General features: G+C 31.8%; 2 protein-coding genes across 3 annotated transcripts; one reads left to right on the forward strand and one right to left on the reverse strand.

The window, feature by feature from the left end:
* Window positions 1–294: 294 nt before the first annotated feature.
* On the reverse strand, window positions 295–7,999 carry LOC143057122 (uncharacterized). The gene is made up of 5 exons (XM_076230367.1): window positions 7,511–7,999; window positions 6,023–6,172; window positions 4,860–5,004; window positions 2,536–2,775; window positions 295–829 (listed from the first exon to the last, which is right to left on the reverse strand). Exons 1-5 carry the CDS (start codon window positions 7,915–7,917, stop codon window positions 653–655), a joined length of 1,119 nt encoding a protein of 372 aa, XP_076086482.1. The 5' UTR covers window positions 7,918–7,999; the 3' UTR covers window positions 295–652.
* A 189-nt stretch (window positions 8,000–8,188) lies between these two features.
* On the forward strand, window positions 8,189–20,864 carry LOC143057121 (protein mono-ADP-ribosyltransferase PARP12-like). Of its 2 annotated transcripts, none has more exons than XM_076230365.1 (9): window positions 8,189–8,263; window positions 10,778–11,618; window positions 12,029–12,191; window positions 13,343–13,645; window positions 14,165–14,348; window positions 15,210–15,427; window positions 16,815–16,962; window positions 17,542–17,672; window positions 19,181–20,864. In XM_076230365.1, exons 2-9 carry the CDS (start codon window positions 10,931–10,933, stop codon window positions 19,602–19,604), a joined length of 2,259 nt encoding a protein of 752 aa, XP_076086480.1. In that variant the 5' UTR covers window positions 8,189–8,263; window positions 10,778–10,930; the 3' UTR covers window positions 19,605–20,864. The 2 variants fall into 2 exon arrangements, with proteins under 2 accessions (XP_076086480.1, XP_076086481.1); XM_076230366.1 differs by having other exon boundaries at window positions 8,210–8,267.
* Window positions 20,865–22,017: the final 1,153 nt, after the last annotated feature.

Here is a 22,017-nt window from a genome sequence, read left to right on the forward strand (position 1 = left end):
GGATTGCAGCTAGGGTGCATGAAGGGAACCACTGATCTCTAGGAAAACAACAGCAGATATGACCGCATATAAAATAGACTTTAAAGTCCTGCTTACCAAATTTCTATTTCTATTTCTATTTCTGTTAAATACAATTTAAAGCACTATTGGTTCTTTTATCATGCTTAGCTCTGAAAAGTAGATGGCACATGTTCTCATCCTAAATATGCATGTAACATTTGCTGCTGGTCTTTAGGCAGCAATCAAAGCATCCATCTATTCATAAGGAAATGAAATATAATCCTAAGATCTAAATGTGCCCTATTGGAAGAGATTTTTATTCTTGCTATCAAACAGCTCTTACAAATAACAGATTATAATGTAATGAAATGACAAAGTGATGTATTAATCTATAGAAAACAAGTCTAAATTGAAAACAAGGCTCAAATCAATGATTGCGTTGGAATCTTTAGAATATATATACTTGTTTCCATTTGCAAAAAGATGTAAGCAGAAAAAATGGCAATAGATTTTTTTAGTTTTTTAAAATTCTTTATCGACTCCATGAATTCCTTTTTCAATTGAGGAATCATAGTTAACTGACATCACACAAACATGTTCTAGATTCCCTGTCAACATTGTCAGATACTTTTAATAAGTGTCACTATACATGCTATATGTTGTTTAATCTGATGAAACTTTCTATAAGTGTACATCTATCTTTCTCCATCAATATGTCTAATGGTCTAGAGTAAGTAATTGTAGCCAGGTCTTTCTCATTATCCAGGTCTTCACTATATCTCAGCTTTCTGTGATGGGATCTGTTCATTTCTAGTAATGTGAATAAAACCTGCAAATGAATAAAAGTAGTAGTTCATGAATGGTGATCAATTCTCTTGAATGTTTCCTTTAACAAAATTAACTGCAATAATACAATACATGTATAATATATTTAACAGGTAGCCTATCTACAGTTGATTCATTATTATTCATAAGAAACTAATTTTCGTTGATTTTATTATTGGTACATTCTTAAATCATTAATATAAATGTTCAATGTGTCTTGAACATGCCTCTGATAAATCAGTAGGGTTGTGATAATAACATCAAATATCATCTCTATCCGGGTCTATGGATCCAACAACACCCCCTATGTATTAAATTATCCTTTTCAGATCTACAGGAGGTTAGAAGAAAACCATCTAACTCATATCTGGCAAACTTTCTTTAAACGATGTAATCAAATATTCATGAAAATACAATGTTTCCTCCACCCACTAAATCTACAATACTAAATGATTTACAGGAGGGTTGGTGGGTAAATAGTTTGAAGAAATGTCATGTCCATCAGACTACAACTCTTCAGAAGGGTCCATAGTTATTAGAAAAATGTTTTATCACAAACAGCATAGTACCATCAGTTTCCCTGTGGTTGAAAATTTCATACCTGATTATGTTCCCCAAATTTTTCAAAACATAATTCATGTATTGCAAAATCAATAAAATCAGTTTTGTGCACTTACAAACATGTATTTGCATTTAGCATTTAACAAATATATTTTTCAAGTCCAAGAACTAACCATTGTGGACAATTAAATTTGCAAATAAACCATTCATCTATGACTTTGGGCATGTAGGACTTATTTATTCATTTCATAAATTTCACAATGAAACAAAATGTAAAACAGTTTACAATTTCATTTTTTTCCTAGTTAAATGGGAGATAACTCTGTAAAAATTCTGAAGCAAACACCAACCTCAATAATTTGAACTGCAAAAGTTGAAAACCCATCCTGTAAAAAGACAGCATCCTAGTACCATCTAACAAGATGCCAACAAGAATATATAGTCACTAATATAATGAAAACAAGCTGGGGGTGAATCGGTCATTAATTGTCCTATGGAAAGAGAAAGAGGATATAACTAGGAAGACACTACAGTGGACCCCAGAACTATTGGCCAGAAAGTAAAAGAAAGAAAGCAAGACTTAGAATGACAATAAGACAAACAGCAGTGGCAGAAATTTGGTTTGGTCAACAGTAACAGTCATTGGGCATTTTTTTTTTATATAAATAAGGTCGTTAGTTTTCTTGTTTGAATTGTTTTACATTATCATTTCAAGGCCTTTTATAGCTGACTATGCAGTATGGGCTTTTGTTCATTGTTGAAGGCCGTACAGTGACCTACAGTTGTTAATTTCTGTGTGATTTTGGTCTCTTGTGGACGGTTGTTTCATTGGTAATCATACCACATCTTCTTTTTTATATTCTATAAAAAAAAAAATTCTACCCAACAAAAGCCTTCGTTGCTGGCTTTCACGTCAATGGTGTTCAAGGAAGAAAGTAATAATCCAGAAAAGTAATTATTTATTGTGTGGACTCCACCAGCTTGTACTACCAGAAAGTGTTAATTCACTTAATTCATTTCCTTATACAAAAATAAAAATGCTTTATTTCTGAAGTCATTTTGTTTTTAAGAAAACCTACAATAGATTGACATACAGTGGACAATGTAAAGCTAATCTACAATCCACTTTGGATTTATCAGTTCAATTACCTGTGTTCCTTTAAACATGATCCCTGGCATTCTCATCACATAATCGTCATCAATATACATTGTTTTCTTCAAGCAATATCTATCTAGATCTAACAAAAGTGTGCCTGCATGTTGACCTAGGATATCTTCATTAAAGTCCAACTCTATTTGAGGTTTCACCTTGTCATCTGTACATGCTGGGTCCAAGGTTGAATCCATTTCTTTTGATCTCATTTGTAATGGCTCAGGACTTAATTTCACCTGTTAAGGTACAATAGAAAAAAAAATAATTGCTTTTTAATCTGAAACTTAAATCCACCTTCTTAAACACTAAAATTCATAATTGGAGCTTTTTTGAGGAAACAAGTTTTCTGAAACTAAAAAAAACAAATGCTCCACAGGGTGCAGCTTTATATGACTGCAGAGGTTGAACCCTGAACATTTGGGGCAAGTATGGACACAACATTTAAGCTTGATACAGCTCTGAATTTGGATTGTGATTAAATAGTTGACACAACATAGGTTTCTGACTCAGAATGAATGTGGTCTAAGAACTTAAACTTAAAAACTTTTAAATAGGACATTTACCTATCATGGTCCAATATCCAAAATCTAAATACATGGTTAGATTCAGCATAGCATAGAACCCCAAGAATTCAATTTTTGATGAAATCAAATAATGTTCAATTTTAGACCATTTAGACCTCAATGTGGACCAATTTGATAACCAGGCCCAAATATTAAAAATCTAAATACATCGTTAGATTCAGCATATTGAAAAACCCCATATATTCAATTTTTGTTGAAATCAAACAAAGTTTAATTTTTGACCCTTTGGACCTTAATGTAGACCAATTTGAAAACGGGACAATACTGTGCAATTAAATATTTCTTGCTTTTGCGCAATACTGTGCAATTGAAAATTTCTTGCTATTGCACAACACTGTGCAATTGAAGATTTCTTGCTATTGCGGAATACTGTGCAATTGAAAATTTCTTGTCATTGCACAATACTTACCGTAATATTATAATTTTGGACCCCAATTTGGACCAACTTGAAAACTGGACCAATAATCAAAAATCTAAGTACATGTTTAGATTCAGCATATCAAAGAACCCCAAGAATACATTTTTTGTTAAAATCAAACTAAGTTTAATTTTGGACCCTTTGGACCTTAACGTAGACCAATTTGAAAACTGGACCAAAAATTAAGAATCTGAATACACAGTTAAAATTGGCATATCAAAGATCCCAAATAATTCATTTTTTGATGAAATCAAACAAAGTTTCATTTTGGACCCTTTTGGCCCCTAATTAGTTGGGACCAAAACTCCCAAAATCAATCCCAACCTTCCTTTTGTGGTAATAAACCTTGTGTTAAAATTTCATAGATTTCGGTTTACTTATACTAAAGTTACAGTGCGAAAACCAAGAAAAATGCTTATTTGGGCCCTTTTTGGCCCCTAATTCCTAAACTGTTGGGACCAAAACTCCCAAAATCAATCTCAACCTTCCTTTTATGGTCATAAACCTTGTGTTTAAATTTCATAGATTTCTATAAAATTTTACTAAAGTTAAGAGTGCGAAAACCAAATGTCTTTGGGCGACGACGACGACGCCAACGTGATACCAATATACGACCAAAAAATTTTCAATTATAGCGGTCGTATAAAAATCTGCAGGTTGAATAGCAGATATCAAGAATCATGGGGTAAAGAAAAGCATTAAACTTCAATAAATTTGTATAGAAAAATAAAGATTGTGTCCTGATCATAAACTAAAAGCACTAATGCAACCCCTTGTGTTTTCTTATGGCAAGAAAAATCAATTAAGTAGTAATTGATGACATAAATTACATTGTGTTAATAATGAAAAGCAAAATTTGATAGGCCTTTACCAAGGTGTTCTTGACAAGAAAAATATTGTGTTGCCAATTCCTTTCTCCCTAATGAACCTTCCAGTTTTACTTGTTGACACTTTACCTCAGTAACATCCAGTAATATGAAATCTTCTAGTCCTGATTTGTCCCTCCCCCAATCTTCAGACTCCTCCAGTTTAACTTAACTTCTAATGAGGTGTTGAATGCACACATTTTCACCTCTATTTCTACCATCAAACATGTATCCTAATGTTTGATGGTATAAAATTTGAGGTAAGTATCAGTCTGTCAGTCTTTGGTAGCCTAATGCAGTTCTTCATGCGGTAAATATGAAACGACAAAAAATGTTGTACATGTAACAAAGTATTAACCTGGGGGCCTCAGTCATCTGGCCCCTAACCCCTGTCTGGTCTGTTACCAATCCTAGGTACAGCCTTGCCCCTCCAGTTTAATTGTTTTATTTACCTCAGTAACAGGTACTACCAATTCCTCTTCAAGTAATACAAAGTCTTCTAGTCCTGATTTATACAAACAAAGGTCTGGTTTTGATACTACTGCCTTGGTTCCTTGTAAATTTCTCCAGACAGACTGAGAGGTATCTGAGCATTCCCTAAAAATAAAACCTTTGTTCTAAATTTTGTCCTCACATATAAAATTTATATATCTTACATCTAATGATTACTCAGATTAGGCCACTGCAAAAATCTTTTGCTGAATGTTGCCAATGTAACTTGCATGATTGGTCTAAGACAAAGAGTCAACATTTCAACAGTTAAGATGTATCAATGTTTATGTAGATGTAGTTGCCATATATCATGTATATGTTAATGAAACCTTAAATGAAGAATGAACATATGGCATCACATAAATGTGTCATAGAATAAAGAGCAAAAGACTGTATTACTTTAATTTATATGCAAGAAATAAATCTTTTTTTTTATTTTGGTATGCAATCTTTCCTGTCTATCTGCTCATATTTTTTTTTAAATAATAACTTTTCAAGGGAGATAATAAAACTTTGTGGACTTTGTTTTTTTTAAATGTTACTAAAATCTATTTAATATATTTCATTTTTCACATTAAAAAGTTTATTTTTCATACACTCAGAGGCAGTATTGCTTATTTCTAATATTCATTATTATTTTACTCATTCCCAGAATGCCTCTGCCAAGTCAAGATATTATAGTTGTTGTCCATTCGTTTGATGTGCTTTGTCATTTGATTTTGCCATGTGATTAGGGACTTTCCAATTGAATTTTCCTCCGAGTTCAGTATTTTTGTGATTTTACTTTTTATACATTAAAATAAAAATGGTAATCATTTCAAATTACTAATTTCCGTCTTTAATTTCCTATTAATAGTTATTGTTATTGACTTGTCATGATCATAGCTCTATGTATAAAAAAAGAATAGTATTATATGAATATGAAAATAACACTTTATATATTTTCATTCTGACTGATGTATTTTTCTGGATTTATCTCTTCTTCAGGAATGCTCATGATCAAAGCCAAAACGTTTGAAAGCCTATGATGTATAAGACCTGAAGCAGGTGAAGACTTTTATAACCATCATAATTCATCTTAAGTCAACCTCTCTAATCATTTCTAATCTAAGTTTGAACTTACAAAACTTCCATACAACACATTTCCACAAAACTAACAAGAAGATGTTTAAAGTTTCCTTTGTACTCCTCATAATTCTTCCGTAGAGATTCCATATAGACCATAAATCTGTGTAGACATTTCAAAAATCTAGACACCTTGAATTTGATGAATCTGAAAATGTAAAGTATATAGATAAGCATGATAAGTGGAAAATATCAGTTTTTTATACTTAAAAAATTGCACACATTTTGACGCTTAAAGCCTATAATGACACATGAATGTTTCTAAAGTTGAGCATTGTTGAGAATATCTGCTTTTCACACATTGTCACAAAAGAATTGAAATAAACACTCAGGTACTTACATTTGGTATTTGTCAAAAGTATGTAATATATATTTTTTTTTTCAGAGATAAAGAAGTACCGTAGTCTAAGCTTACACATAGACATAAAGTAAACATATTATTTACATGTTTTATCATGTTTGTTATATATGTATTAGCTAGGTTACAATCGGAACTGCACATGTCATGCATGTACAACAAACTCCAAAAAGTTAAGAACCGTATGAAGAGATGACAATTATAATTATATATATCAAACACAATTTAAACAATTCAGTGGCCGATCTAGAAATTTTCATAAAGGGACCACAGACTGCTCTTAAAAGTGTGATTGCCTATATCATGTATATGATCAATGAAATTTGTCCTACAAAAGAGGGGGGGTGTCTGAGCACCCTGGACCCCCCTTAATCCGTCTCTACAATTTGAGATACAACATACTCCAGTGTGTATCTCAGGAAAGAAAAAATATTATCCCTTTTTAACACATGTTAAAGATGTATTATACAAGACAATAGACAATAGACAATATTTTATTGGCACAAACGCATTTACAATAAATGGTAATGACCGAATGGATAAACAATTTGCTATACATGGTAGTAAAATACAAACAATTATATATATATGTGAATAAACGATTAATAAAGGTATAATGAAAATCTATTACAATAGATTACTTCTTGCATTTAAACAATTTGTTACGAAAGAGGAAGATAATTTTAGTGCCGTATAAGGTGTATTATTAAGTATAAGATTTATTTTATTTTTATCGCACAATGTGGATATACTTTTTCCTGTAATTTTGAACATTTTTAATACAAAAGTCTCTCTAATACTGGAGTAACCTCTGCAGTGTAGCAGCATGTGCTGTTCATTTTCAATTTCGCCACTTTTACAGATTTCACAAATTCTTTGATCTCTGGGCACTTTTAAATATCTTCCTCTTTCAATGGCAAGGTTATGAGCACTAACTCTTAATTTACATAATGATGATCGATCTGATCTATTTTTTAAAGCATCAACATAACCTGCCCGTTCACTCATTTTGTAAACACTTTGGAAAAATGTTAATTTTGGAGATGCTGAAATATTTGCATGTTGTTCCTGCTACAAGTGATTAGGAGCTGCATGTGTCATCATTTTGCAAGTGCTATTGGCGTATACCTATCATGTTCAGGATTTTTGTTCACTTTACAAATGGCATCCTCCAACTCTTTCTTCATTCCGTTTTCGATTGCAGTGTAAAAATTATGGGTTTCGTCAAATGTTTTATATGATGCATTAAACTGCAAGGATGACTTTAAACTGTCTGTAAAATGATGTTGCTCTCTACTGAATGGCTGTAATGTTGATATTCTTTCTAGAACATCTAATGGGTCATTAATATATTCTTTTTCATAATAGATATTAAGCAATTCTGCATGATTTGTTGTCCAATTACTGACACTTGGTGGTAGATTTCCGCTACGTATTGAACGACTTAGTTCATTTGACAACTGTAAACTTGGGGTATCAATATCATTTCCCACTGAACTGTATTCCTCGTCTAAGAGATCAAGTTCAAGAGACATGGTTAAGAATTATAAAATAGTCATGGTGTATCACTGTCCACTGCAAAATCACAAAAGATACCACACGGTAAAGGGAGGGGAATGATAAAACTAATATTAATATTTAATTTTCCTAATCAGAGATTATCATAAGGGCTCATTACAAGCACACCAATCATTAAATCATACAATATAATTATGATTATTGATAATCACTAGCTGTTCAAGTGTAAAAGGGCTAAAAGGGGGTAACATTTTGTACAGAAACTTAAATCCGGAAATAACACCGTCTTTGACAAATATTTAGAAATAATTCTACTTTCATTTTCGATTCTGGAAATAAAATGTGCCAAGCCTAAATTTACAAGTAGGTATGAAGATGAATACATTGGCAATATAAATATGTTTTACCAGCAATTTTTCATATCATAAAACACCCAATGGATAACAGTCACACAGTATATATTTATTGTAAACAAAAGGAAAGAGAAACAAGTGATGACACATAAACAATTATTTTTATTTCTCATTCCAGGACTCAGTGCTCTGTTAAAGTAGAGCACACATGAATACAAACCAACATAAATAATATGCAAACTTTATTCAAGCATAGTGACATTCAAAGAAGTATTCAAACCGATTAATAAATGATTGAAAATTATTTATAGGCACCTAATTTATATGGGAAGGAAAGAACCAGCACAAAGAGGGATAACTCTATTTAATGATAACATTTATCTCATCCTGATTTTCTCAGAAACAAACTTATGACACTAATGATAAGTTCAAGTTTACTCTGTAGTCTGACTGACTTGTTTTTCGAGACAAGTTGCTTTGTCCCCAGCTTGTCTTGAGCTAGCCTTTGGACGGTTGGACATCAGAGTAATCTCAGAATATAACTAATGATATATCAAACATGTTAAAATATTCTACACTTGTTATGATTCAGACACATAATTTTGAAATTTACATATATCTTTATTTTTATCAAATTTGAAATAGTTTTAAATCTTCTGCTCTTGAGTGACAGAGTGTTGCATTTTTTGTATTTACAAAATGAATTGATTTCATCTATTAATCAGTTGCTATTTTTTTTTATTTACTTGTAGATTTACTAAACATGCCAAAAAATAAATATAAAAAATGTGCTGAATTTTTCAATAGACAAAATGATAGATGTACACTGTAAATATTCATATCTAGCATTCTAGCATGTCTTAATATTTTCTGGGACATTTTGTTAGTATATTGTATTTTAAGTTTACTTTAACTATAGTCTGAGTTCAGTGCAGATAAGTATAAGTTATATCAGGTACAAACATATCAATTAGTTCCAGCAAGGATTTGTATTATAGTCCAAGGTAAAATTTAAACCAGTGGCGGATTCAGAGGGGGGCGTAGAGGGCGTACGCCCCCCCTTTGCTTGTACTTTTTTTTTTTTTTTTTTTTTGGGAAAATAATTAACTAGACTAGACTTAGTGAAATTTGCCATTTCCCGTGTATTTTGTTTTTATGCAACAATTCGTTACATCGATACAGATATATTTTACTTGTATTTACTGTAATATATTATTGGTTATGTCAAAGTCATGTGATTCGCTACGCTGGAGTTCCAAATTCAAATTACAGTAACACATTGCTTATGCTGCTCATCAAGGGTGACAAGCATGACACCTACAAAGCGACAAAGAATTGAGCAGGAACGTACTGACTTCTATTTCACAATTCCACCCAACAGAAAGTTATACTCTTTTACACTCTCATGAAAAAAAAAGTTTCACAGCAATATTATTTACCTACGAAAACATATTAACCCCACACGCCCCAGCCTATTAATAACATAGCTGAATAATGATCCCCAGTCAGTCCTCTCTACATAGAATTAAAGTCTAAGGTACGGACCATTTGATTTGAGGGGGTAGTCTGAGATGTTTGAGAAAACAAATTCTTATCCTGATTTATCTGGATTGAAAAAAATAATCTTATCCACGTGTTTGCTATTAAAAACAAAAATTTCCAACAGAATTATTTAGCATTAAATAAACATGATTAATAATAAACGGACGTAGTTTTAGGGGGGGGGGGGGGGGTTGCATGTAAATCCCATATCCGACCAGAATGTCTCTTTCGCCGAACTGATATATTGAATACTTTTTTCAAGGCCCGACTGCGTCCTGCCTGCTGGGTGTGGCCTTTATGTCTCCATTTGTTGACTGTCATTCGTAAATTCGTTGTCATTTCAGACTTATTCGTAGCCTTTGGCTGATTTGGAACCCCTCACTTTCCTTGTTGGCTGAAACATTTCAACCAAACATTTGGATAGAAATTGCTAGTTTGTGTCTTAACGCGTGTCGGACGTCTTGTAAATTTCATTGAATAGCTCGGCGTATATCTTGTTTACAACAAATATCTGTGAGGTTATACTAACTTAACATACATCAAATGAGAATTTTACATGTCAATTTTTTACTGACAAGTCCTCATCAAATATATTCAGTTAGTACATAGCTTTGGATCTATCTAAACGTTTTACAATAGACAATTACATGATGGGGAGAATACAGCATCAAAAATGTTTAACCCTTTACACTTAACAGGAACTATAAAATATACATGCCCAAAGTCAGGAACCGTTTAAAAAGTGCATTTTACACTTATTTTATGTATTTAGCCTAAAAAAGGTCCCAAAAATTTTTCTATTTCGCCCCCCCTTTCCAAAATCCTGGATCCGCCCCTGTAAACAGTCAGTGTGAAAAGTATGAGTACTATAAATTAAAAGACTGGTTGGTCAGTCTCCTTCAGGAATGCTATATTTATACATGATTTTGTTTTTTCAAGTCAATACAACATACAATATAACCAGATTTTGTTTTCATTGCAGTGAGAATAAAACAGTTAATGTACATGGTGTACATGCATGTATGTAGACCAAATGTAATAATGAGTTGACAAGCCTTTGACATTGGTTTATCAGAGATCAAATAGATTTACATTCCATTAGAAAACTATTATCACAAAGGTAGCTGTACAGAACATGGCTTACTTCATACCCCCTAGTCAGTTAAACAGGGGACCAGTCATACCAGATAACCCAGATGTTCAAATCATTAAACAATGTGTTCGATATTTGTCAGCATCCAATGGAAACACGGAATCTGAACAAAATTTACAGGCCACAATAGAACAATGTCTTGGCAGAAAATTCTCTGCATCTTTGATTCCATTTTTAAAAAGTTATCCAAAGAATTTTGAAATTGAAACAGATGGAAGGAATAGTTTTATCAGTGCTTTGACCAAGTTAGAACTTTGTCCCACACATTGCTCAGGTCGTGGGACATGTAGAGGATCTCCAATTTGTGACAAACTCCACATTTGTAAATTCTATCTATTGTCAAATTCCTGTCATGTAGCTAAATCGGGAAAAGTTTGTGCTTTTGGACATGATCTAACCACAGCACATAACAAAACATTGCTCAGGGAAAATTATATGGATGAACTGAGATTGGAAGATTTACGGAACCTTTTCAGAAGTGTTAAGAGTAGATGTCCGATGACAACGCCACAGATTTGTAAATTCTATAATGTAGGAAAAGGATGTACTAAAGATATAAGAGGTCAGCCATGTCCCTTTCTACACCTCTGTAGATTCTATATCAGTGGGACATGTAAATTTGGAAAGGGATGTAGAAGGAGTCATGACCTTCTGAACCAACAGGTCAAAGGTAAAGGGACATGATTTATATTAAAAGCTATATTGTAAAGTTGCATTTTCCTTTTCACATGTTCTACAAGATTACAAAGTTTTTTTTTAAAACTGATGACAGATTGCTTTAAAAGATGACTTGTAACATGTATAAAACATTTTTTTAATTCAGTGTTCGTCTATGGTCTTTTATTTCTGAAATTTGTTTTCTTGCACAAGTACACCATGTATACTTTATATAATTAATTATCATATGAATTGCAGACATCAAAGACATGTAATGGCATTATATATTTCTCTGCAGACATTTTAATAAACATTTAATTTACCATAAATTTTATAACGAGATGATTGATATCAATTAAAGTGAAGCACCATCAGATTAATAACAGTACCTTTATTTAATGAACAAATGATTCTTTATTACAGCTCTTCTAGAAAAGTATGGCATTAGCACACGTAGGAGTCCAAAGGAAGTTTTAGCTGACCTTCAAGAGATTGGAGTATCACAGTTTGGAGATGACAGTGATTCTGGTAGTGTGCAGTCATCTGCTGGAAGACAAACAACATCAAGATTTCAGAACATGAAAAGGTTTGTGTGCTTTTCATAATTCTCCAGTATAGATATTAAAATAAATCTGGATGTTTTGTAAATGACATTGAAACAGCATCCAAACTTAAGCAGAATGGATATCTAGTTTTTTCAGTGTTTTTCCTAAAATGTTTATACCCCATCCTTAATCTAAGTTCTTTATTTTTCTCTAAAAGTTATCTTTCAAAAAATGATTACCATTAATAATTGGGTTAAAAATCCTTTCAGTCACTCTTTACTTCATGTGTACATGCACCTTATGATTGAACTCAATTTCTTAATGCATATGATATAAACACATGATATAGGAGGTGGCAACAGTGGGTATCAAAAAATGTTTCAATCTCTTCTTTGAAGGTCAATTTCAATACAAGTTAGTTGTAATCTATTTAAAACAGGCTATTATTTGAACTTGGAATTATTTTTAATTATGGAATTTGCTTGATTTCTTGTTATTGAAATTTTTAATAAACTTATTCTGTACTGAAATGTTCTGTGCTGCGCACAACACTTTCTATTAGTAATTACAAAGAAAATAGTATATTTTCAATAGAATGTACTGTGCTGCACACAACACTATCTAACCAAAATACCAGAGGCAGATTTAGGGGGGCCCCGGCGCCCCCTTTTTGGGAAAAAATTTGGTTGCTTATATAGGGAATCACTGAAGCGCGACTGGGGCGGGCCCCATCTTAGGCAGTCAGTGGGCCCCCAATTATGAAAATTTCTAGATCCGCCAATGAATACATTGTATGGAAAGTGTTATCATGGTTAATAACCGCTCAAAAGATCATAATACCAAATAAACATGGAATTTATTAAAAAATTTAAACACAAGAAATTATGCAAATTCCATAATTAAAAATAATTCCAAGTTCAAATAATAGCCTGTTTTAAGTAGATCTTTTTTTTTCTGCAAAAATTATATCTGTTTCTGAGTTCTGCTCTGATTTTATTTGTCCGCATTACGTATGGTAAGTTTTAGCTGCCATCATTAGTGATCATTCCATAGTCTTATGAAAAAAAGGATGCCAGTCATGAAAAGTCACTTTATTAACTTTTAAAAGTACCAGTACTAATGCAATGTAATATTTAAACAAAAATTTGAAAATTTTGTATCAGAATATATTTTCTATTTCTTTTCATTGAAGGTTCAATTCCAATCCCAACCTTTTAGGCGGTATGACCAATCTATCATTAGCCAGTGAAATAGATACTGTAGATCCTTCTACACAGTCAATGTCAATGGAAATATGTATTTACCATCTTCGGGGGAAATGTGGATTCGGTAAAAATTGTCGTAGACACCATAAAGATTCCATGTACCAGTGGCAATTTAGACAGCAAGGTGACAATTCAGTTGAATCTTGGACTGACTTTAGACCATCAGCAAGCTTTGACCTTGAACTGAACTTCAGTGATGTTGAAAAAGAAAAATGTTACATTGAATTTAGGTATGAATAGTCTATGACTTTATTAATGATAATGAGTTAGATGATAAATTTTAAAAGCAAGGAATATAAATATAATTGTATTGTATTTTAAAATCATTTTGGCTGTATTAAATTGAAACGGCAATTAAAAAATTATGAAATATGTATAAAAAAACAATTCTTTATAAAAGGATAATACATCAGGTAAGTGTACATTTATTTTTCAATCCTTTATGAAATAACTACCGGTATAATATATACCATAATATGATGATAAAGGCAAAACATTGTACAAAACAGAGTCGTGAATTTGTAAAGCAATAAAATTGTATGTCATGTATGTCCTATAAAATTAATTGCAAAATATCAAATTTAGATTTTTAGTAAATTTGTTATTTTGTTAAGATTAATAGAACTCAAATGAACTTAACATTAAGTTTAATGTTGATTTATTGAAGCAAAAGCCTTAACAACTAATTTTGCTTTGAATTCAAGTCTTGTAAAAGTTTATAATATATTCTACAACCCTATGTCTTGCAGTAAGCAGCATGTATTACAAGTTGACTTTGGGAAGATGATTGGTGAGATGAAAGGTTCACCCACACTTGATGTTAGACGTCTCACGACAGAATCGTCAGCTGTACAGAAGTTCCAACCATTGGCTACTCAGTGGAAATGGTATTGGAAAGACCAGACAAATAAATGGATCATTTATGGAGGACAGGTTAGTTTTTGCTTGGTATTAAATGCAGTACATTCATAATAATTGCAAGGCTTTTAGTTATATAAAAGGACAAAACTGGACTCCATAAAATTGATTAACCTTTTTAAATATGTAACCTTCTATCTCCTTTAACATAAACAAATGTAAGTTGTTGAAGAGCGAACCAAAAAAAACTCATCATATTGCATTGTGAAAGGGGTAAAAATCTTATCAATGTTAACCAATATTAGCATTATCATTGGTATCTTTAGGTGGTATGAAGGTATTCAATCTTTATATCAGATACACCTGATTTTTTCAGATTTTAAATTTTTAGGTAAGGATATCAAAATACAAAGGGGCTATTGTTCATCTAAGTTTAACAATAGTATGTGTAAGGTTTTATTTTTTAAACGTTATAAACTGGAGGTGTTGACAATACATGACATATTCAAATTAAGATATAGAAAAATAGGCTGAAACAAAGCATGATATAATAACCTTAACCCCTTAAAACTGTAGGATACTGATGAGTAAAGAAAACATTTCACTTCTATTTATATGCAAATAAGGGGAGATAATTTATGTCTTACAAAATTGAGAATGGAAATTGGGAATATGTCAAAGAGACAACAACCTGACCAAAGAGAAGATAGCAGCCAAAAACCATAAATTGGTCTTCAACACAGCAATAAAATACAGCACTAGGAGGTGGTCTTCAGCTGGCCCCTTATTAAAATTGAGTACACTTAACTCCAAAACATAAATGAACTAAAATTCAAAAACATAAATGAACTATAATTCAAAAACATAAATGAACTAAAATTCAAAAACATTTACATTTACAATTTGTTGAAAATATCTTGTATTTGTTTTTATTAGAATGATACAGGTTATAAAGCCATGATTGACAGTGAAAGTCTGGAGCAACACTACCAAGAAAACCCAATAGGTCAGATGAAATTTGCAACAATGGGCCATGAGTATATCATGGACTACCAAAAAATGGTACAGAAAAATGTAGTCCATAAGACAGAGAGAAGTGTGAGAAGACGGCCAACACTAGTCCAGGCAGTGGAAATAGAAAAAAGGAAAAAGAAGTATGACATTTTACTATCTGCCCCTCTAGTCCAAAACCTAGTTTTTAATGAAAATTTCACTATTCCTTATCCTAGTTTCTAATGAAAATTTCACTATTCCTTATCCTAGTTTCTAATGAAAATTCACTATTCCTTATCCTAGTTTCTAGTGGCCTACTGAAAATGTTTAAAAGATTGGTCTGATTATTTTCTTGAATGAGCTTTTGTTCTATTAAGTATCATAGTTTTGGCACAGTCGGATCTTTTGCAGTTTTCAATCCACTTCACTTAATTATAGAAGGTTAAAGTTTAACTAATATCTGTCTTTTATAAATGTTTCTTTTTGTTATTGTATAGGGGTGTAAAAGTGTTGACTGAAGAATGGTCTGGATAAAGTACTGAAAAACTTCATGCTAAAATTGTATACATATTCTTGTACAACACTTTAGAATTACAAAAAGGGAAATATTTTTAAAATCTTTCAATATTTTATCATCTTTTTAAGCGATAACCATAAAATTACATGTTAAATCAAGTTTTTCATTTATTTTTGTTTGCATTGTTGAATGTTGTCATGGATAGCATACACAGTCATATTTTGTTGCTTTTCATTACTTGGCAGAGGCGGGGTGGGAGGGTCCTGATCCTGAAATCCTGGGCTTAAAAACTTGAAATCCTGAGGTTCCCAATTTAAATAAAATGAAATCCTGACATCTCAGCATTTCAAAAAAGAAATCCCGGATCCCAAAAGGGTCAATCCCGAAATCCTGAGCTTAAAAACACCAGAACCATGATGTCCCGAAAAAGGTGCTGCTTCCCCTCTTGGCATGTTGTTTTAATTCCTAATAATTTAATTTTGGATGTAACGCGTCTTCTGATTGGCTGACGTTATTTTGTTATGAGCCCATAGACATAATTTAGTCATGTGACCGTCCGTCATCAACGTTTTTTCATGGTTTTCTACGGTTTAAAATGGAATTTAGAATTAAATTATAAGAAATGACTGTAATATTTTTTCTGTCTATGAAGAAATAACATAAAAAATGTGATGCACAATGTGATGCACAATGTGATGCACACTGTTTAATAACCCGCTACGCGCGTTATTCAGTGTGCACCAAATTTTTTATGTTATTTCTTCATAGACAGAAAAAATATTACAATCATTCCTTAAATCATTAGGAATGGAAACATAATGCCAATGTAAGTTACAGAAACTGATGACTCACCTTTGTATTGATATAATGTAATATTTTAAAAATTGATTGATTGTAGTTGTTTAACTTCACTTTCTATATACTTTTGTTGAACTTATCAGGGACCATTTTTCTGAAAGTATGTGAAGACAAATTCAACCGATTATATTGATCCTGTTTTAAAGTCACAGATTTCTTATTTTGTATTATAGATCAGCTGATACAGGGAATACCAAGACCACAGCTACTTCATTAGTTGTTCATGCACCACTGGACAACAACCCTTTGTCATATATACCACTCCATTGGTCATTTGATAGACAAAAAAGTCCATCAGAAATCAGTGATCATTTTCACATGGTATGTAAAGTTTTAGTACTCTTTTGCCATCAACTATAAATAAAAGCCAGAAATCAATGTCTTATAAATTTATTTTAATATAACCTTAGACAAGTTGTCAATTTGTATAAAGAATCTTAATTGCTATATGTTTTTGTTAAAATCTGCTCTCCTTTTTACAAATAAGTTGAAAATGTTAATAAATGAATTGAAACACATAACAATTGTTTAAACAAGTCAAAATTACAAAAACAAAATCAAATTCAGAAGTTGTATTTGTTATAGGAAATAATTTAAAAAAAAAAAAAAAAAAAAAAGAATTAAGACACCTTCTACTCTATAAAAAGGAAAAAGAAAACATGGCAGCAAACACAAACAAATATTGTGGAATGGACCTTTTATTTTATTTCTTGCTAGTAACCCTATATTATACAAACATTGTAGCAATTATATTTTTTTGGTAAAAATACACCATCTTTTAGGGTAATCAGAAAAATGGACATTAAGCTTCACTAAAAATATCTATATAAAATACAAAAAGTGGTTCCCAAATTGCTTATAAAGACAGAAGAAGTGAGTTAAATTTCATTATAATTGTAGGTAACATGTTCTAAAAAAGGTGATGAGTATAAGAAAATGAAGAAGTTTTTCTATGCCACCATGCCACCATCAGCTGAAATTGAACAAATAAAGAGAATAGAAAATGGTGAACTCTGGATTAACTTTGTTAGGTTTGTTAGCAGACTAATATATAAGTTTATGATAAAATACTCTATTTCTTACATTAGTTATAGTCCCTTAAATAAGAAAGGGGTAGGCATGTGGGCACAAACAACTGGTTAAACAAAAACTATTGTAACGAAGCAGGCAATCTGGACTGTATGTTGTGCCAAGTAATGTTGCTCAGTGTAATGTTTTTGGTATATTTTTGGAGGTAACAGGTCTTAAAGGTTTTCAGTGTCTATTTTATTACCAATGCTTTGGCAATTCCTGTTATGGTATGTTTCATCTATATTTTTATAAAACCACTTTGATTTTGAACCTAACTGTACCCTTAATGACCATGAATGCAGTTTTATTCAATAATGTTTTGTAAGCAAAACCAGTACATTAAGTTTAATAAGTTTAAGGCTAAAAAATAAAACATTGATTGATAATAGATGGGTAATATCCAGCAGGAAGTATTACATGTATATTTAGAATAATGACATTATATGGTACAATATGTCATGGGATTGTAGTTGATTGACCTGCTGATCAAATCTTTACAGTGGTTACTGTATCTCACTAGGTCACCGTCTGTTGGAAAACCAAATTATAATGTGCTTGAATGGGGGAAGCTTTAACTACCTATTTTAAAGACTCACAAATATATCAGAATTCAGATGTTATAACTATTTCTTCAGCATTTTGGTGTAAAACAGGCCAGCAGCTCATCAATTTAACATAAGTTCTCCAGCCTTGAATCAGTTTAATAACGGTTGTTTAGTTTAGATATCCATCTATAAATTCAGAGAAAAATTATGTTTATTAATCATATATAAAAAAGTCAGTTATAAAAGTTCCAAATAATATCTTGTTTTAGACCAAAGATTTAAAGCAAACAACATCAATAAACAGTGGCAGATCTAGAAGGGGGGACCCGCTGACTGACCTAAGGGTGGAGGGCCTGCTCCAGTCATGCTTCAGTAATTCCATATATACTCAACCAATTTTTTCCCACTAAAGGGGGCCCAAAGGGGGGCCTAGGGTCCCCTGAATTCTCCTATGATCAAGCAACACACATAGTCTTACTTGGTACAGCCACAAAAAAAGTTGTAGTTAAACCAGTTTCACATGTGCTTAAACCCTCCTCTCTGCAAATCTAATCAACATTGTCTAAACATGAAATTAAAACCTGACAGGTCAAAATATAACAATCTCAAATGTGCTCTCTAGTAAAATATTTAAAAACAAAACTCCAGGAGCGTAGGCTATATTGCATTCACCTTGTCTGTCAATCACCCTCTCTGATCATCTGTTTGTCCACCAAATAGTTTTGTCTTACTTTTTCTCTTAGATATAGAATGACTTCATATTTGGTCAACAGCTTTAACAATGATGAGTTGTAACATATGAGCACTTCTGGGATTTGTCAGATATAAACCAATGAGTAGATGAGGTTTTTTTAAGTGGAAAATTTGTGAACATAAACTATTTTAAAGCCAAATTGTGAAATCATTGGTTCTATACTTTTCAGTAAAAGAGAGAAAATGAAAAGAAAGAAGAAAGAAGAAGACATAGCTGAGTTAGAATTATTCCATGGGACAAATGAAAAGTTTATCAATGCTATCAGTAAGCAAGGATTTGATTTTAGATTTAGTGGTAGCAAGACGGGAAATAAATATGGTAAAGGGAGCTACTTTGCTAAGTATGCCAAAACAGCTGATAGCTACACAGACTTTGGCGTAAAGAAACATATGTTTGTAGTACGTGTATTACCCGGTGATTATGCTCCTGGAAGTTCGTCATTTGTACGACCTCCACCAAGAAACCCCAGTGATCCTTTTGAGTTATATGACTCGTGTGTTGACAATTTACAGAATCCCATTATACATGTGATATTTACTTTTGATCAGGTTTATCCTGAATATATTATAGAATATAGAAAACTAGGAATTTAATTCAAAGCAAAGTTTATAAAGAGTACTGTAGCTAAATTTTCATTTTAAATGTGACCAGTTAGATTAGAGATGTTGTCACAAAGTTGAATTTTTATAGTAATGCATCTGATTTGCTGTTTCGACAAACATATTTATCTACCCAAAATGAAGTTTTATCCAGATCTATTTTTTAAGTTTATATTTGTTAAGAAGTTTGTTAAGTTATGGATTGTAATTTATTTTGTTTTGTGTTGGCTTGTTAATAAAAATTCTATTTAAATTTCAAAAGACTAGTGGCATTTATGACTTGTTTTGCTGAAGAAAATAAATTTTTTGAGAACTATAATTTCAAATTTGGATATAATATTTATAAATGCTTAAAATGTTAAGTAGTCACAATTCCATTATAATGCACCAATTTCATGAAAACAATAAAAAGCTGCAGAATGTATGCAAAGCACTCTTGAATAATTGATTTGTTTAAAAATTTACAAGAACCATTTGTAGCAAAACATACAGAATGTGGCAAGTGATAAACCGGTGAATTAAATGATATCTCAGGGTAACATTAATGAGGGTCTGGATGTCTTTCAGATCTCTATTCTATAAATATTCATGTCATTTTTCACTTTTCTTTATTTTTTGCTAATCATCCTCTAGTCTGGATCTTTTTCATCTATTTTTTTTTTGTCTATTTTTGTCTATTTTTTATCCTGTATTCTCCACTTTTTTGTCCATGTATTATTCTGTATTTTCCACTTTTTGTGTATGTAATATTCTCTATTCTGCAAGCCACATCTAGACCCTAAAAAATACAGAGTTAAAGTTTATGTAATGAAATTGATTCTTTTGATTGCACATATATTAAACTTGGTCTCAGATGGTACATTATAGCTACAAACCATCATTAATACAGAGCATGTTGATATTTATGTATGTATTCATGACAATCATAATCATGATACTTGTACATGCACTATTGTCCTAAAAGGTGGCAATGGACATTTGATGAGGGTCTTCAAAGGTTGAATTAGTAAAACTTGTTTGCTCAATTTACTACATCATGTATTTGTGTTCACAAAGTTTTATCCAAATACATTTAAATGTACAACTCTAGTTTACAAATTATGTTCCATCATTCTGAAAGCTAGGATATGTATAATGAAGCATTAGTAGTATATGTGGTGTGGAAATTTGTTAATTTATGTTTATATTTTAAGAATATATGTGCTTGTTGCAAATTTTTATCTGACAATAAAATACAATATGCAATTCAAACAAGTTGCTATCATCTTTAAAGCAAATTATCTATTTTCATTTTACACCTTAACAGAGTCAAAAAGCCAAACGTAGGTAACCTGTTTCAGACATCAGTGTCATCAACTATTTTTTACAGTTTTTGATCATGTCAGATAAAGGGGTACCATTTATGGTAAATCAATAATGTTTGGTATGCAGTACGTTGTATATATAGCATTCACGCATTCATTTCCATAGAGATTTTTAAGCCCTGCCCCCACAGCCATGGTCTATTGAAATTTGATATGACCTCAAAAACAATTTTAGGATCATATAATGGTATGATGTTGTCTATGTCATCTTCGTCGTCTGCATTGTCAACTTGAAACTTAGTACACTTGTTGCTTATGATATGATCTTTCTAATTTTAATGCCAAATTAGATAATTACCCAATTTCACGGTCCATGGAACATGGAAAAGGATAGTGCGAGTGGGGTATCCGTGTACTTTGGACACATTCTTGTTTTTTAGGAATTAGCATTTATCTAGTTTCAGGACAATAACTTGTGTATAAGTATTTCAATTGCTCTGAAATTGTACCACAATGTTTAATATATACCACAAGTAGAAGGTTGGGAATTATTTTAAGGGTTATAGGGGAAATAGATTAAAAATTAAGGGCCAAAAACAAGCATATTTATAGTTTCCGGACAATAACTTGTGTGTAAATGTATGGATCTCTCTAAAATTATACTACAAGGTTCCATTTAAAGGAAAGGCTGGGATTGAGTTTTGAGGTTATGGCTCCAAGGGGGTTTCAATAAGTTGGGGGTACAATTTTTATGTAAAAATATTTCAAATGTTGAATTTTTGAAAAGTTTCAATAAGAAATCGTCAATTCTAATGCAATTATTTTGTATCAATGGTTCTGATTGGAAGACAGTTAGTGTAATATCTCCTGTCTGTAACTAAGGAAGCCGACATTTTGAATTGCTGAATGTATTGACGTGTAATTTCTACAATAATAAGCAAAAAAACTCACGTGTTGCACCTAAAAATCTTCTTTTTATCAAATTTTATTACATTCTGAAGCGGCACAGAAGCCAGAAAACGCCCGGTGTTTATGTTTGACGCTGGAAGCAAACCTATGACGTCACCTAGTATAGGGACCAAAGAAGATAACATCTGTTCGAG

This window comes from Mytilus galloprovincialis, chromosome 13 (assembly GCF_965363235.1).
Source record: "Mytilus galloprovincialis chromosome 13, xbMytGall1.hap1.1, whole genome shotgun sequence".
NCBI lineage: Eukaryota > Metazoa > Mollusca > Bivalvia > Mytilida > Mytilidae > Mytilus > Mytilus galloprovincialis.